General features: G+C 41.8%; 1 protein-coding gene across 8 annotated transcripts in view; it reads left to right on the top strand.

Moving 5' to 3' along the window:
* The window catches only part of PUM1 (pumilio RNA binding family member 1), a gene marked incomplete at both ends in the record, with an annotated part of 133,118 nt that overhangs the window by 20,798 nt on the left and 98,122 nt on the right, over nt 1-14,198 (top strand). For all 8 annotated transcript variants that reach the window (XM_080690544.1, XM_080690543.1, XM_080690542.1 and 5 more), the window contains one exon: nt 11,163-11,231. In XM_080690544.1, coding sequence (XP_080546670.1) covers nt 11,163-11,231 — 69 coding nt within the window. The remainder of the gene's footprint in view (nt 1-11,162; nt 11,232-14,198) is intronic.

Genomic DNA, 14,198 nt, shown 5'->3' with positions numbered 1-14,198 from the left:
ACCAGGAGGGGAGTAATCAGTAAATACTACTAAGCTATTATAACAGATTACACAGAAGGTTCATCCGTTCATTTGTTCTTTTATTTCATCTTTTTTTGGATACATAGCCAGGGCTAAGACTGAAGCACTCTTCCACTGGACACCTCTCTGCTGTGTGTGTGTGTGTGTGTGTGTGTGTGTGTGTGTGTGTGTTACTGGGGATTGAACCTAGAGGCATTCTACCTCCGAGCTATATCCCCAGCCCTATTTTTTATTCTTTACTCTGGAACAGGGTCTCACTGAGTTGCCAAGGGCCTTACTAAGTAGCCAAGGTTGTCCTTGAACCTGGATCCTCCTATCTTAGTCTCTTGAATGCTGGAATTACAAGTGTGTGCCATATGCCTGGCTTTTAAGTTACTTTTATGTGTGTATGGTACTGGAGATTGAATCCATGGGCATTCTACCTCCAAGCTATACCCTCAGTCCTTTTTCTGTTTCCTTTTTTTTTTTTGCGGGTCTGGGGATGGAACCCAGGGGCATTTGACCTTCGAGCTACAGCCACTGCCCTATTTTTATTCTTTATATTTTGAAACAAGGTCTCACTAAGTTACAGAGGGCCTCACTAAGTAGCTAAGGCTGTCTGTGAACCATGATCTTCTGGTCTCAGCCTCCCAAATGCTGGGATTACAAGCCATGCGCCACACCACCCAGCTCATTTTTTGTTTTGAAACAAGGTCTTGCTAGGTTGCTGAGAGTCTCATTAAGTGGTTGAGGCTTATTTTGTACCTGTGATCATCTTGTTTTAGCTTTCCAAGCACTGGATTAGAGGCCTGTGCCACCATGTCTGGACTAATTTAATGCTTGAGTATGTTATCTTTTAGTGTTATATATTTCTCTATATGAAGATCTTTATGCATACCTAGTTGGGGGGAACTCTACCACTGAACTACTCCCCTGGCCCTTTTTTTGTGTGTGGTGCTGGAGATTGAAGCCAGGGGCATTCTACCTCCAAGCTACACTCTTGGTCCTATTTTTTAGTCCTTTTTTTATTTTTTGAAACAGGGTCTGAGTTGCGAAGGGCCTCAGTAAGTAGCTGAGGCTGTCTACAAACCACAATCCTCCATCTCCACATCCCCGAATGCTGGGATTACTGGGATTATAAGCATGAGCCACCATGCCTGGCCTCTTTATTTTATTGAAACAGGATCTCAGTTGCAAAGTGCTTTACTAAGTAGCTGAGACTTTCTGTGAACATCAATCCTCCTGTCTGGTCTCCCAAAAGCTGGGAATATAAGTGTGTGCCACCATGCCCGGCTCCCAGCCCTATTTTTTTTTTTTTTTTTTTTTTTTTTGTGGTACTGGGGGTGGAACCCAGGGGCTTTCTACCTCTGGGCTATACTCCCAGACCTATTTTATATTTTATTTGGAAACAGGGTCTCATTAAGTTGCTGAGAGCCTCACTGAGTAGCTGAGGCTGGCTTCGAACCTGTGCAATCCTCCTGTCTCAGCCTCCCAAGTGCTGGTATTACAAGCGTGTGCCACCATGCCCGGCAGCCCTAGACCTATTTTATATTTTATTTGGAAACAGGGTCTCACTCCCTAAGTTGCTGAGAGCCTCACTAAGGTGCGGAGGCTGGCTTTGAACCTGCAATCCTTCTGTTCCAGCCTCCTAAGTATTGGGATTACAATGGCTTAGTTTTTTATTTTGAAACAGGGCCTCAGTAGCTTGCTGCTGAAGGTCTTTCTATCTTCTAAGACTGGCCTGGAACCTGTGATCTTTCTGTCTCAGCCTCCCAAGTACTGAGATTACAGGTATGGAGGTGCACATCGTCATGCCTGGTTTGTGCTTTTTTATGAGAATAGGGTAGATATAGTAAAAGGTGTAGTCTGAATTTTAATTCTGATCTTCATCAGCTGCATGAATTTATATAAATTCTCTGAACCTCGGTTTTGTCAAACATAAAATGGAAGAATATTTTGAAGGATAGTGCCTAGTATTTAAGTGTTATTGGCAATAAATAAATAATGGAAATATTCACAAAGATGGGGTTTGCAGACAAGCCAAAAGAGGGGTTTGTGTTTGTGTGTGGGTAGTGAGGTGGGAGACTGAAGGACGACCTTGGGCATGCTCTAAATTCTACCACTGAGTTGTAGTTTATCCCTGACACTTCCTTTTTCTCCTCCTCTCAGTTGTTGTTAGAAAAGAATCTTGTTTTATCTGTATTTTAAGGACTGGAATAAATAGCCAAGTGTGGTTGTCCATACCTGTAATCCCGGTATTTGGAAAGCTGAGACAGGAAAATCACAGGTTTGAGTCCAGGCTAGTATCTTAAAATATAGGCATAAGATTCAGTATAATGGAGCAAAACATACTGTAGAATAGACTTTATAGTTTTTTCTCTTTAATGATTAAAATCAAATTAGGTTAATTCTCATATTCGATTTCCTCTTCTCATTGCTCAAATTTCTTCTGTTTTTGCCTGGCCTTTTCTCACTGGTATCTTCTTCCCATAATGGTTCTTGGCAGCAACTCATCTCTTATTGTTTTGGGTCTATGTTTGTGAAATGGAGCCATAGTGATCTAGGCTTGCATGTTGGAAAATTCCTTCAGGAGAACAAAAGTAGGTGTGGAGACGAAAAGCCCACTTTTATGAGGAAATAAGTATTCTTGCAAAGGCAGTTTTAACCCCAAAGTAGAGAAGTCTACTCTAGTTAGCAGAAAATTCAGGGCATAAAAATAAGTGGTTTTTTTTTTTTTTTTTTGGTGGTACTGGGTATGGAACTCAGGGGCATTCTACCTCCGAGCTTATTCCTTTTTTTTTTTTTTTGGCAGTACCTGGGATGGAACCCAGGGGTATTCTTCTTCTAAGATAGAGCCTCAGCCCTATTTTTTCTTCCCTCCCTCCTTTTCCTTCCTTCCTTCCTTCCTTCCTTCTTTCCTTCCTTCCCTCCCTCCCTCCTTCCCTCCCTCCTTTCTTTCTCTTTCCTTCCCTTCCCTCCCTTCCTTCCTTCCTTCCTTCCTTCCTTCCTTCCTTCCTTCCTTCCTTCCTTGGTACTGGGGTTCCTGGAAACCCTTCTACCTCCGGGCTATACTCCCAGGCTTATTTTATATATTATTTAAATTTGGAAACAGGGTCTCTTAAACCAGCGAGGTTGGCTTCGAACCAGTGCGATCCTGTCTCTGCCTCCCAAGCGGGGATTACAAGCATGCGCCACCACGCCAGGCTTATTCTTTATTTTGAAACAGGGTCTTGCTGAGTTGCAAAGGGCCTCACTAAGTAGCTGAGGCTGTCCCTGAGGCTGTCCGCGAACTGCGATCCTCCTGTCTCAGCTCCCAAATGCTGGGATTACAAGCCTGCACCACCACGCCTGGCTTGTGTTCTGTTTTTCACAGGCATGATGGTCTTTTGTCTCTGCTGTTTTTTTGAGCATGTTCTTTTACTTTTCTCTTTCTCTCTTTCTTTATTTTTTCTCTTTCTTTCTTTCTTTCTTTCTTTCTTTCTTTCTTTCTTTCTTTCTTTCTTTCTCTGTTGTACTGGGGATGGAACCTAGGGGCCTTCTACCTCTGGGCTACAGCCCCGACCTAGTTTATATTTTATTTGGAAACAGGGTCTCACTAAGTTACTGAGAGCCTCACTAAGTAGCTGAGGCTGGCTTTGAACCTGCGCAGTCCTCCTGTCTCAGCCTAACAAGCGCTGGGATTACAAGTATGAGTCACCATGGCTGGTGTTCTTTTACTTTTCTATGTTGACTGCTACTGTTTTTTTTTTTAACCTTTCATTACTGACTTATCTCACTTTGGATAATGTTCTCTACTTTCATCCATTTCCCCGTAAATGATGTAATTATGTTCTTTATGTGGCTGAGTAAAATTCTTTCTTTTTTTTTTTTTTTTGGTGGTACTGGGGGTGGAATCCAGAGGCTTTCTACTCCCGGGCTATACTCCCAGACCTTTTTTATATTTTATTTGGAAACAGGGTCTCATTAAATTGCCGAGAGCCTCACTAAGTAGCTGAGGCTGGCTTCGAACCTGTGCGATCCTCCTGTCTCAGCCTCCCAAGTGTGGGGATTACAAGCGTGCGCCACCACGCCTGGCTGGCTGAGTGAAATTCTATTGTATACATGTCCCCTAGTTTTGTAACCTATTCATCTGTTTATGGACATCTTACTGGTTCTGTAGTTTGGCAATTGTGAATTGTGGGACTGTGAACATAGATATGCATGTATTAATTTAGTATTTGGTTTCCATTATTTTGGAAATGGTATTGCTGGATCATATGATAGGTTTGTTCCCATTCTTATGAGGATCCTCCGTACAGTTTTCCAAAGTGGCTGCACAAATTTGAATCCCTACCAACGCTGTATTAGAGTTCCCACTTCTCTACATCCTTGCCAGCATTTGTTGTTGTTTGTGTATTTTTCTTTTTCTTTTTTTCTTTTTGTGGGTCTGGGGATGCAACCCAGGGGGACTCGACCTCTGAGCTATACCCTCTGCCCTTTTTTTAAAAAATTCTTTATTTTGAAACGGTCTCATAAGTTGCAGAGGGCCTCACTAAATAGCTGAGGGTGTCCGTGAACCACGGTCCTCCGGTCTTATCCTCCTGAATGCTGGGATTACAAGCATGCGTCACCACTCCTGGCTTGTTTGTGTTTTTAATGATTGCCATTCTAGTTGGAGTTAGGTGTTTATTTTTAATAATTAACAAAAAACAAAGAGGAAAAGATAAGTAAAAGTTCATGGCCTTTAGTTAATCATAGGGGTATGTTTCTAAGTAGATGAGCAAGACAAGTTTCTCTGAATTGCTGATTTGGCTGGGAATTGAGAAGATTAAAAAATTGATGTACAAGCTGGGCGTGGTGACGCACGCTTGTAATTCTCATGCTTGGGAGGCTGAGACAGGAGGATCGCACAGCTTCAAAGCCAGCCTCAGCTACTTAGTGGGGCTCTCAGTAACTTAGTGAGACCTTGTTTCCAAATAAAATATAAAATAGGTCTGGGAGTATAGCCCGGAGGTAGAAAGCCTCTGGGTTCCACCCCCAGTACCACCAGAAATAAAATAAAAAATAAAAAAATTGATATACATTGAAATGTTGTTTTATTCTTACTTATTTTTGTGGCATAGGGGATTAAACCCAGGGACATACTCCTTCTGAGCTAACCCCCCAGCTCTATTATTATTATTATTATTATTATTATTATAATTATTATTATTTTTGCAGTACTGGAGATTGAACCCAGGGCCATTTGTACCTCTAAGGTATATCCCTAGCCCTATTTTTTATTTTCATTTTATTTATTTATTTATTTATTTATTTATTTTTGCATTCTTGGGGATGGAACTCAGGGGCATCCTATCTCTGAGCTACACTCTCAGCCTTTTTTTATTCTTAATTTTGAAACAAGATCTCACTGAGTTGCAGAGGGCCTCACTAAGTAGCTGAGGCTGTCTGTGAACCATGATCCTCCTGTCTCAGCCTCCCAAATGCTGGGATTACAAATGTGCCACCACAGCTGTCTAAAATTATTTCTCCTCCTCCTTTTTTTGCAGTACTGGGGGAGGAACCTAGGGACAATCTATCTCTGAGCTATACCCTGGTGCCATTTTTTAGTCTTTTTATTTTTTGAAACGGTCTCAGTTGCGAAGAGCCTCAATAAGTATCTGACACTGTCTGTGAACTGCAATCCTCCAGTATCTGCCTCCCCAGTGCTGGGATTGCAAGTGTGTTCCACCATGCTGGACCCTTATTATTTATTTTGGTACAGGGTCTTTCTAAATTTCTGAGGCTGACTGTATATCTGTGATCCTCTTGCCTCAGCCTCCCAAATGCTGGGATTACAGGGAATATCCGGTTGGAATGTTCAGTTTCTTTTTTTTGTGTGTGTGGCAGTACTGGGGATTCTACCTCTGAGCTGTACTCCCCCCCAGCCTTATTCTATATTTAAATTTATTTTTGAAACAGGGTCTCATTAAGTTGTGGAGGGCCTCACTAAAATAGCTAAGACTGGCCACCAATCTGTGATCCTCCTGTCTCAGCCTCTCGAGTACTGGGATTACAAGCATGGGGGACCACACTTAGTCCCTTCCTTTCTCTCTCACTTCCTTTCTTTCTTTGTGGTACTGAGGGTGGAACCCAGGGGCTAGGTCTACCTTGGAGCTATACCCTAACCTGTTTATTTTTTTTCCCCTTTTTGGTGTTGGGGAATGAGCCTAGAGGCATTCTACCTCCAACCTATACCCCCAGCCTGATTTTTTATTTCATATTTGGAAATAGGGTTTCACTAGGTTTCTGAGCTTCCAGCTAAGTTGCTGAGGCTGGCTTTGAACCTGAGCTTCTCCTATCTCAGCCTCCCAAGTACTAGGATTACAAGCATGTGCCACCACAGCCGGCTACCAACCCCCCACCCCACCTTTTGTGGTGATTCTACCTCCTAGGCATACCGCCAGCCTGATTTTTTTTTTTTACTTTTGGTAACAGGGTCCCAGGCCGGCATGGTGGTGCATGCTTGTAATCCCAGCGCCTGGGAGGCTGAGACAGGAGGATTGCACAGGTTCGAATCCAGCTTCAGCTACTTAGTGAAGCTGTCAGCAACTTGATGGGATCCTGTTTCTAAATAGAGTATAAAATGGGTCTGGGTGTATAGCCCGGAGGTAGAAAAGGTCCTGGGTTCCATCCCCATTACCACAAAAAAAAAAAAAAGAAAAGAAAAGAAAAGAAAAGAAAAAAGAAACGGTCCCATATGGTTGATGAGTCTCATTAGTTGTTGAGGCCGTCCTCAAACCTGTGATCTTCCTTTCTCAGCCTCTCAAGAAGGGATTACAAGTGTGTACTACCACTCCCCCTCTCTTTTATTTATTTTATTATTTTTTTTAGTGGGGTACTGGGGGTGGAACCCAGGGGTTTTCTACCTCCGGTCTATACTCCCAGACCTATTTTATACTTTAATTTGGAAATGGTCTCACTAAGTTTTTGAGAGCCTCACTTAAGTAGCTGAGGCTGGCTTTGAACCTATGCGATCCTCCTGTCTCAGCCTCCTAAGTGCAGGGATTACAAGCATGCATCACCACGCCCAGCTTTGGGCTTCTTTTTTCTTTTGAAACAGAGTCTCACTAAATTGCTGAGGGCCTCCCTAAGTTAGTGAGGCTCTGACTTTGAACCTGTGATCTTCCTGTCTCAGCCTTCCATGCACTGAGATTACAGGTATGTGCCACTGGGCCCACCCAGCTTGGATCCTTCTGTCTTGATGGGAGCATTTATTCTGATTAAAAGTGATAGCCAAGCCAGGTATGGTGGAGCATGCTTGTAATCCCAGTACTTGGGAGGCAGAGACAGGAATTATCACAGGTGCACAGCCGGCCTCAGCTTCTTAGTGAGGCCCTCCACAATTTAGTGAGACCCTGTTTCAAAAATAAAACAGGGCTGAGGATGTACCTAGGATTTAGAATGCCCCTGGGTTCAATTCCCAGTATTGCCAAAAAAAAAAAAAAGTGACAGCCAACTTTTTTTCCTTGATAGTGGAAGAGGCTTTTAAAATTATCTTCCTTTAAATATTTTTACAGTAGTCTTTTATCATTATTCTTTGATATCTCTTCATTCCTGAGCATCTTTTTGAGATCATTAATTTTTTTCCTATCATTAATTTTCTTTCCTAGCAAGAATTTTGGCTTGAGAGTTTGCCAATCAGTGACCATAGCAGATAGAACTCCCATTATAAACAGATACTAACTTCCAGAATTGCTAAAAGCATTTTGGTGAGATTGATTTGTTTTACCTGATTTAGTACTCTGTGGGTGAACATTTATAAAGAAAATTTCAGATAGTGAAGGTCCTTTGTTAACAGTTGAGATATGTGAAGCAAAAGCCAGTACATAGAAGTAGGGGAAAGCGGCTCATGGTGTAGGCAGGCAGTTGGACAACCCTGAAAGAGTTTGTGAAGAGGAAGAGAGAGACTGAAAGGCGGAGCGGAGAGCAGATTGAGCGAGTGAGCAAGTAAGTGGTGAGAGAAAAAGGACGGCAGAAAGTTAGCATGGGAAGGAATAGGAAGTGCTGTAGGGGTTGGAAGGTTTTGAGGTTAGAGAGCGCACTCTTCAGAGCCCACAACTGAGCAGAAGGTGGGTTTATCTATCTTGCTAGAACAATGTGGTTAGAAACCTGCCGCTGCCAGGGAGGCAATTTGGTGATATGGGAAGAGCACTGCATTTTAAATTGGTGGACCTGAGCTGGGCTTGGTAGCACACACCTATGCTTTCAGTACTTGGGACAGGAGGATCCCCGCAGGGTGTGGCCAGCCTCAGCAACTTAGTGAGGCCCTCTGCTACTTAGGCCCTTATACTTAAAAAATAAACAGAATTTCTTATTTTTATAAGAAGCTCAGAAGTTGAAAGCCCCTGGGTTCAATCCTCAGTACCACCCAAAATATTAATTGATTGCGAGTCTCAGTTTCCTCTTGTACTTAACAATGACTGGAGAAGGCATCTCTCTGAGGTTCAGTCTCCTTACTTCTTTACTTCCTTCCTTTTCTCTTCTCTCTCCCTTCTTTTTCCATTCCTCCTTCCCTCTCTCCTCTCTTCAGGGTGTTCTATTAGTAAGCTACAACCCTAGCCCTATTTTTATTTATTTTTTTGTTACTGGGGATTTAACTCATGGGCATTCTACTGCTGAGCTACTTCCCCCACCCTATTTTATTTTTATTTGGAAACAGGGTCTCTCTCAAGTTGTTGAGGCTCTCCTCAAACCTGTGATCTTCCCATCTCAGCCTCCCAAATCCCAGTACTAGGATTACAAACACACACCACCATGCCTGACTTTTTGTTTTTTATTTTGAGACAGGGTCACACTGAGTTGTCCAGGCTGTCCTGGAATTCCCGATGCTTCTGCCTTAGCCTCCTGGGCTGCTGGAACTATAAGCATGCAGCACTGAGCTCTGCCTAGTTGTCTTTCTTTCCTTTTTCTTTTTTTCTTTTCTTTCTTTCTTTCTTTTTTTTTTTTTTTTGTGGGTCTGGGGATGGAACCCAGGGGCATTTGACCTCTGAGCTACACCGCTGCCCTTTTTTTTTTTTTTTTTTTGGTGGTACTGGAGGTGGAACCCAGGGGCTTTCTACCTCTGGGCTATACTCCCAGACCTATTTTTTTTATACTTTATTTGGAAAGTAGCTGAGGCTGGCTTCCAATCTGTGTGATCCTCTTGTCTCAGCCTCCCAAGTGCGCCACCACGTCCGGCTCCACCCCCTGCCCTATTTTTTATTCTTTATTTTGAAACCGGGTCTCACTAAGTAGCTGAGGCGGTCCAGAACCGGGATCTGGGATCCTCTGATCTCAGCCTCACAAATGATGGGATTAAAAGTGTGCGACACCACGCTCAGCTCTGCCTTAGTTTTCTGATTTCTTTTTGGTACTGGGGATTGAATTCAGGGGCATTCTACCTCTGAACTACACTACCCCCCATAACTTCCTGTCCCGGCCTCCCAAGTACTGGGATTATAGGCACATGCCACTGTGTCCAGCCCGTCTCCTTCCTCCCTCCTGCTGCTGGTGATTGAATTCAGAGTGTTCTACCTTTAAGCCACATGTTTCCAGTCCTGTTTTAATTTTTATTTGGAAACAGGCTCTTGCTAAGTTGCTGAGGGCCTTGCCAAGTTGCTGAGGCTGGCTGTGAACTGTGATCCTCCTGTCTCAGCCTCCCAAATACTAGGATTATAGGTATGCATCCCCACGCCTGGCCTTCTAATTTCTTTCTTTCTTTTTTTTTTTTTTTTGTGGTACTGGCGATGGAACCCAGGGGCATTCAACCTCCGAGCTATACCCCCTGCCCTAGTTTTTATTCCTTATTTTGAAACTGGGTCTCACTGAGTTGCAGAGGACCTCACTAAGTAGCTGAGGCTGTCTACAAACCGGGACCCTCCGGTCTCAGCCTCCCGAATGCGTGCGCCGCCACGCCCAGCTCTCTTAATTTCTTAAGTGGGACATCAGCGTGCAGAATTCATGTTCTCTGCCTTCTATCAGTCTTACTTAGTTTCCTTGAGAAGTATGAATAGATTTTTTAATGTTTGTGATTAAATCTTTGTAAGTTTTTGGATTTCCAAGAAAGATGTGGCTCTAGATTAATGTGTGATTACATTCTACAGAGGAAGGTACTGACCTTTGTGTATCTGCTTTGCATGATTTGTGTTACTGCTGGGGTGAAGGTGCAGTCATTTCTCGTGACACTGTGGAGTTTCCCATTACCTGTCACCACTCTCCCTTTATCATGTACGGTTTAGGGACCTATGCAGTGTGTTTACCTAATGAATTTAAGCACCTTGTTAGGTGATCATGGTTTCCATTTCAAGGCCTTCCCAGACTGTTGTACCATAGTAACAGGCCTTGTTTCTGTCTCTTTGAACCCATATAATTGTATTTAGTTTAATAAATTTTACAAACTTGCATTTTTAGCAAACATTCTAAAGCTTATAGTTTAACAACATCATTTGTAGTATTCTATGTCTGCTCTGGGTATAAAAAATATGATTTAGAGCTGGACACGGTGGTACACTCTTGTGGGAGGCTGAGACAGGAAGATCTCACTTTGCAGACAGCCTCAGCTACTTAGTGAGGCCCTCTGCAACTTAGCGAGACCCTGTTTCAAAATAAAATAATAAATAGGGCTGTGGGTATAGCCTAGGAGGTAGAATGCTCCTGGTCATAATCCCCAGTACTCATACAAACAAAAAAAAACAAACAAAGCTGGGTGTGGCGGTGCATACCTGTAAATAGAGTACTCAGGAGTTGAGATAGGATAGCCTGTTTGAGGCTTGCCTGTACAACTTACTGAGACTCTCGGCAACTTAGCAAGACCCTATTTGAAAATAAAAAATAAACACGTGGTGGATGTTGTTCATAGGTAGAAATGTTCAATTCTCAGTACCACCACCACCGCCAACAGCAACAAAAAGTATGAAAAGTAGGTAACATAATGCCCATGTAATTGTGTGTTTTTCAAGTTTTGGAAATGAACGGGATGGGAGGGGATAATGCAGGGATCATTGCTGAACCATGAGGGCTTAAGGTAAGTGAATGTTTAAGCTCACTTTTTGCTTTTCTTTGTGTCTGAAAGTAAATACAGAAAAGCTTTTCACTTGTGTAATTTGTATGCAGAATTCAAGATACTAACTTGAAGCTTTTCCTTTCTCTATTCTGAATACTAGGTGCGATCTATGGATGAACTGAATCATGATTTTCAAGCACTTGCTCTGGAGGGAAGAGCGATGGGAGAGGTGAGTGTGCTGGTGTGTCAGAAAAGTGGGTCTCTTTTTAAGGGAAGGCTCCAGTTGTCTTTCATTAAGTGTGTCTGAATCAAGTCTCCAAAAGTATGTGCTTGCTTCTCCTTGTTGCCATCCTCATGCTAGCAATGGGATGCTGGAGAGTTGCCAGAATGATACCATTTTAAGAAGAATGTTAACTGTAATCTAATGACTTAAGAACAAAATAAGCAAACAAAATATGAGCACAGATGGTTGAATATTATGTTAGTGAGTTAACTATATGGTGAGGTGTTAAACTAAAAATTATTCTACTTTTATATGTGTCAGGTCTTTACCTTTGCCTCGTTTCCAGTGGCTAGGCTCTTTGACAGTAGGAAGGAGTTTTTGTTTGGCTGTTAATCAGAATATATCAATAGCCTCTTTTAGAGTAATGCCATTGCCTATTTATTTATTTATTTATTTATTTTGGTGGTACTGGGGTTCCTGGAAACCCTTCTACCTCCGGACTACACTCCCAGACCAATTTTATATTTTTATTTGGAAACAGGGTCTCTTAAGCCAGGGAGGCTGGCTTCGAACCTGTGTGATCTTCCTGTCTCCGCCTCCCAAGCCTGGGGATCACAAGTGTGCGCCACCACACCCAGCTTGCCTTTGCCTTTTTAAAGGGGTTGTTTAGAGCTCGGTTGTAAAAAGGAGTGAGGTTGTTAGGTTTCTGGTCAAGTAATTACAGAAAATTGAGGTCTGAGTCAGTTAACTCTATAGAAAGAATTCACAAAGCTTAGAGTAATGGTGCACTTGGGAGGCTGAGACAGGAGGATTGCAGGTTCAAGGTGAGTCTCAGCTACTTAGTGAGGTCCTCCGCAACTTAGTGAGACTGTGTTTCAAAATAAGGAATAAAAATAGGACTGGGGTATAGCTTGGAGGTAAGAATGTCCTGAATTCAATCTCCAGTACTAAAAAAAAAAAGAAAAAAGAAAGATTTCACAAATAAGAATTTTGTTGTTTTTATGTTTAAAATTTACAAAACCAGGGCCTGGCATGGTGGCACATGCTTATAATCTCAGTATTTGGGAGGCTAATACATGAGGATTGCAGGTTTACAGCTGGTCCCAGCTACTTAATGGGGCCTCTGTAGCTTAGTGAGACCCTGTTTCAAATTAAAGAATTAAAAATGGGCTGGGGATGAAGCTGGGAGGTAGATGCCCCTGGGTAAAATTTTCAGTACTGCCCCCAAAAAAAAAAAAAAAAAAAAAAAAAAATTTTACATGACCAAAATTTACTGTCATCCATTGATGGGTGGCTTATCATAATTCTGAAGGAAAAGGGATTATAAATAGCTAAAGTACAGCCTGCCCCTGGAACTGTTCCAACAGTAAGCATATTTGGATGAGAAAGCTGGAATATACAGTTTGAGCCAGACATGGTGGCGCATGCATGTAATCCCAGCGTTCGAGAGGCCGAGACAGGAGGATCGCGGTTCGCAGACAGCGTCAGCTACTTAGGCCCTCTGCAACTTAGTGAGACCCAGTTTCAAAATAAAGAATAAAAAATAGGGCTGGGGCTATAGCTTGGACGTCCAGTGTCCCTGGGTTCCACCCCCAGACTGGCCCAAAAAAAAAAAAAAAAATATATATATATATATATATATATATATATATATATATATATATATACAGTTTGAATTAATTGCTTAAGATGACATAAGCAGAGTGTTTGCTTGGGGCTCTCATTATGGAGAATGACTTTAGGTTTTCTCTTCTGTTTTATTTGTCCTAAGTCTAATATTTAAAAGCTCTTATATCAGTCAGGCGTGATGGCACATGTTTGTAATACCAGCATTTGGGAGGCTGAGACAGGAGGATCAGAGGTTCATGGACAGCCTCAGCTACTATTTAGTGAGGTCCTTTGCAATTTAGTGAGACCCTGTTTCAAAATAAAGAATAAAAAATAGGGCTGGGGGTTTAACTTGGCGGTAGATTACCCCTGGATTCCACCCCCAGTACGGAAAAAAAAAAAAAAAGAAAAAAAGAAAAGAAAAGCTCTATATCTCTTTTAATATTTTAAAGTAGGAAAAAAATTCATTAGATACATTTGTTCTTTGACTTAACAAATAACGTGGTTCAGGCTCTGTGCTAGGTTCTGAGGATTTAGAATTAAGGTAAATCCTTTCCTGAGTTTATAGAAAGCATTCCTTGGTTGCCTTTGTGGTTAAGCATTGAATAATTGCACTCTTTTGATGTTTTGGTCCTGAGATTCTTGCTTCCTTTGTTTACAAGATTTTGTTTTCAATTCTGAGTCATCTTGTGGTCATAGAGTCCAGTGTCCTATCATCTTGGGTTCATGGGTTTTGAGATGATTGATAGGTGTCCTTGTGTTAACTGTGTGTCGAATCCTGTGTGGTTACTGGGAAAAAACTTTGTAAATTAATTTCTGGAACAAAAACAGATTTGTTAAGATATTAGATATAGAAGGAGAATTTATGCTTATCTTTTCCTGCTCTCCTATGAGTCTAACCTGGTATATGCCACCAAAAATCCAGTTTCAGATTGGTTTAAAAAAAAGACGCAGAATAAATATGTTTTCTTGGAATTTTGTAAGCAACAGTTAATTGTTTATGGCTCACTTTATTTATTTATTTATTTATTTATTTATTTATTTATTTATTTATGCTGTACTGGGGATTGAATGCAGGGGTATTGCTCAGAGGTAGAATATCCCTGGGTTCGGTCCCCAGCACTGGCAAAAAAAAAAAAAAAAAAGAAAAGAAAAAAGAAAAAAGAAAAATACACACACATATACAAGTATAATATGGTTTCAAGTGCATCTGCTGGACATGGTGGTACACGCTTGTAATCCCAGCATTTGGAAGGCTGAGACAGATCACAGTTTGTGGACAGCCTTAGCTACTTAGTTAGGCCCTTAGTGCGATCCTTTTTCAAAGTAAAGAATAAAAAACAGGGCTGGGGGTGTAGCTCAGAG

This window comes from Muscardinus avellanarius (assembly GCF_963383645.1).
Source record: "Muscardinus avellanarius genome assembly, chromosome: 3".
Lineage (NCBI taxonomy): Eukaryota > Metazoa > Chordata > Mammalia > Rodentia > Gliridae > Muscardinus > Muscardinus avellanarius.
Note: the sequence above shows the minus strand (reverse complement) of the source record. Positions and strands in the feature narration are given on the sequence as shown.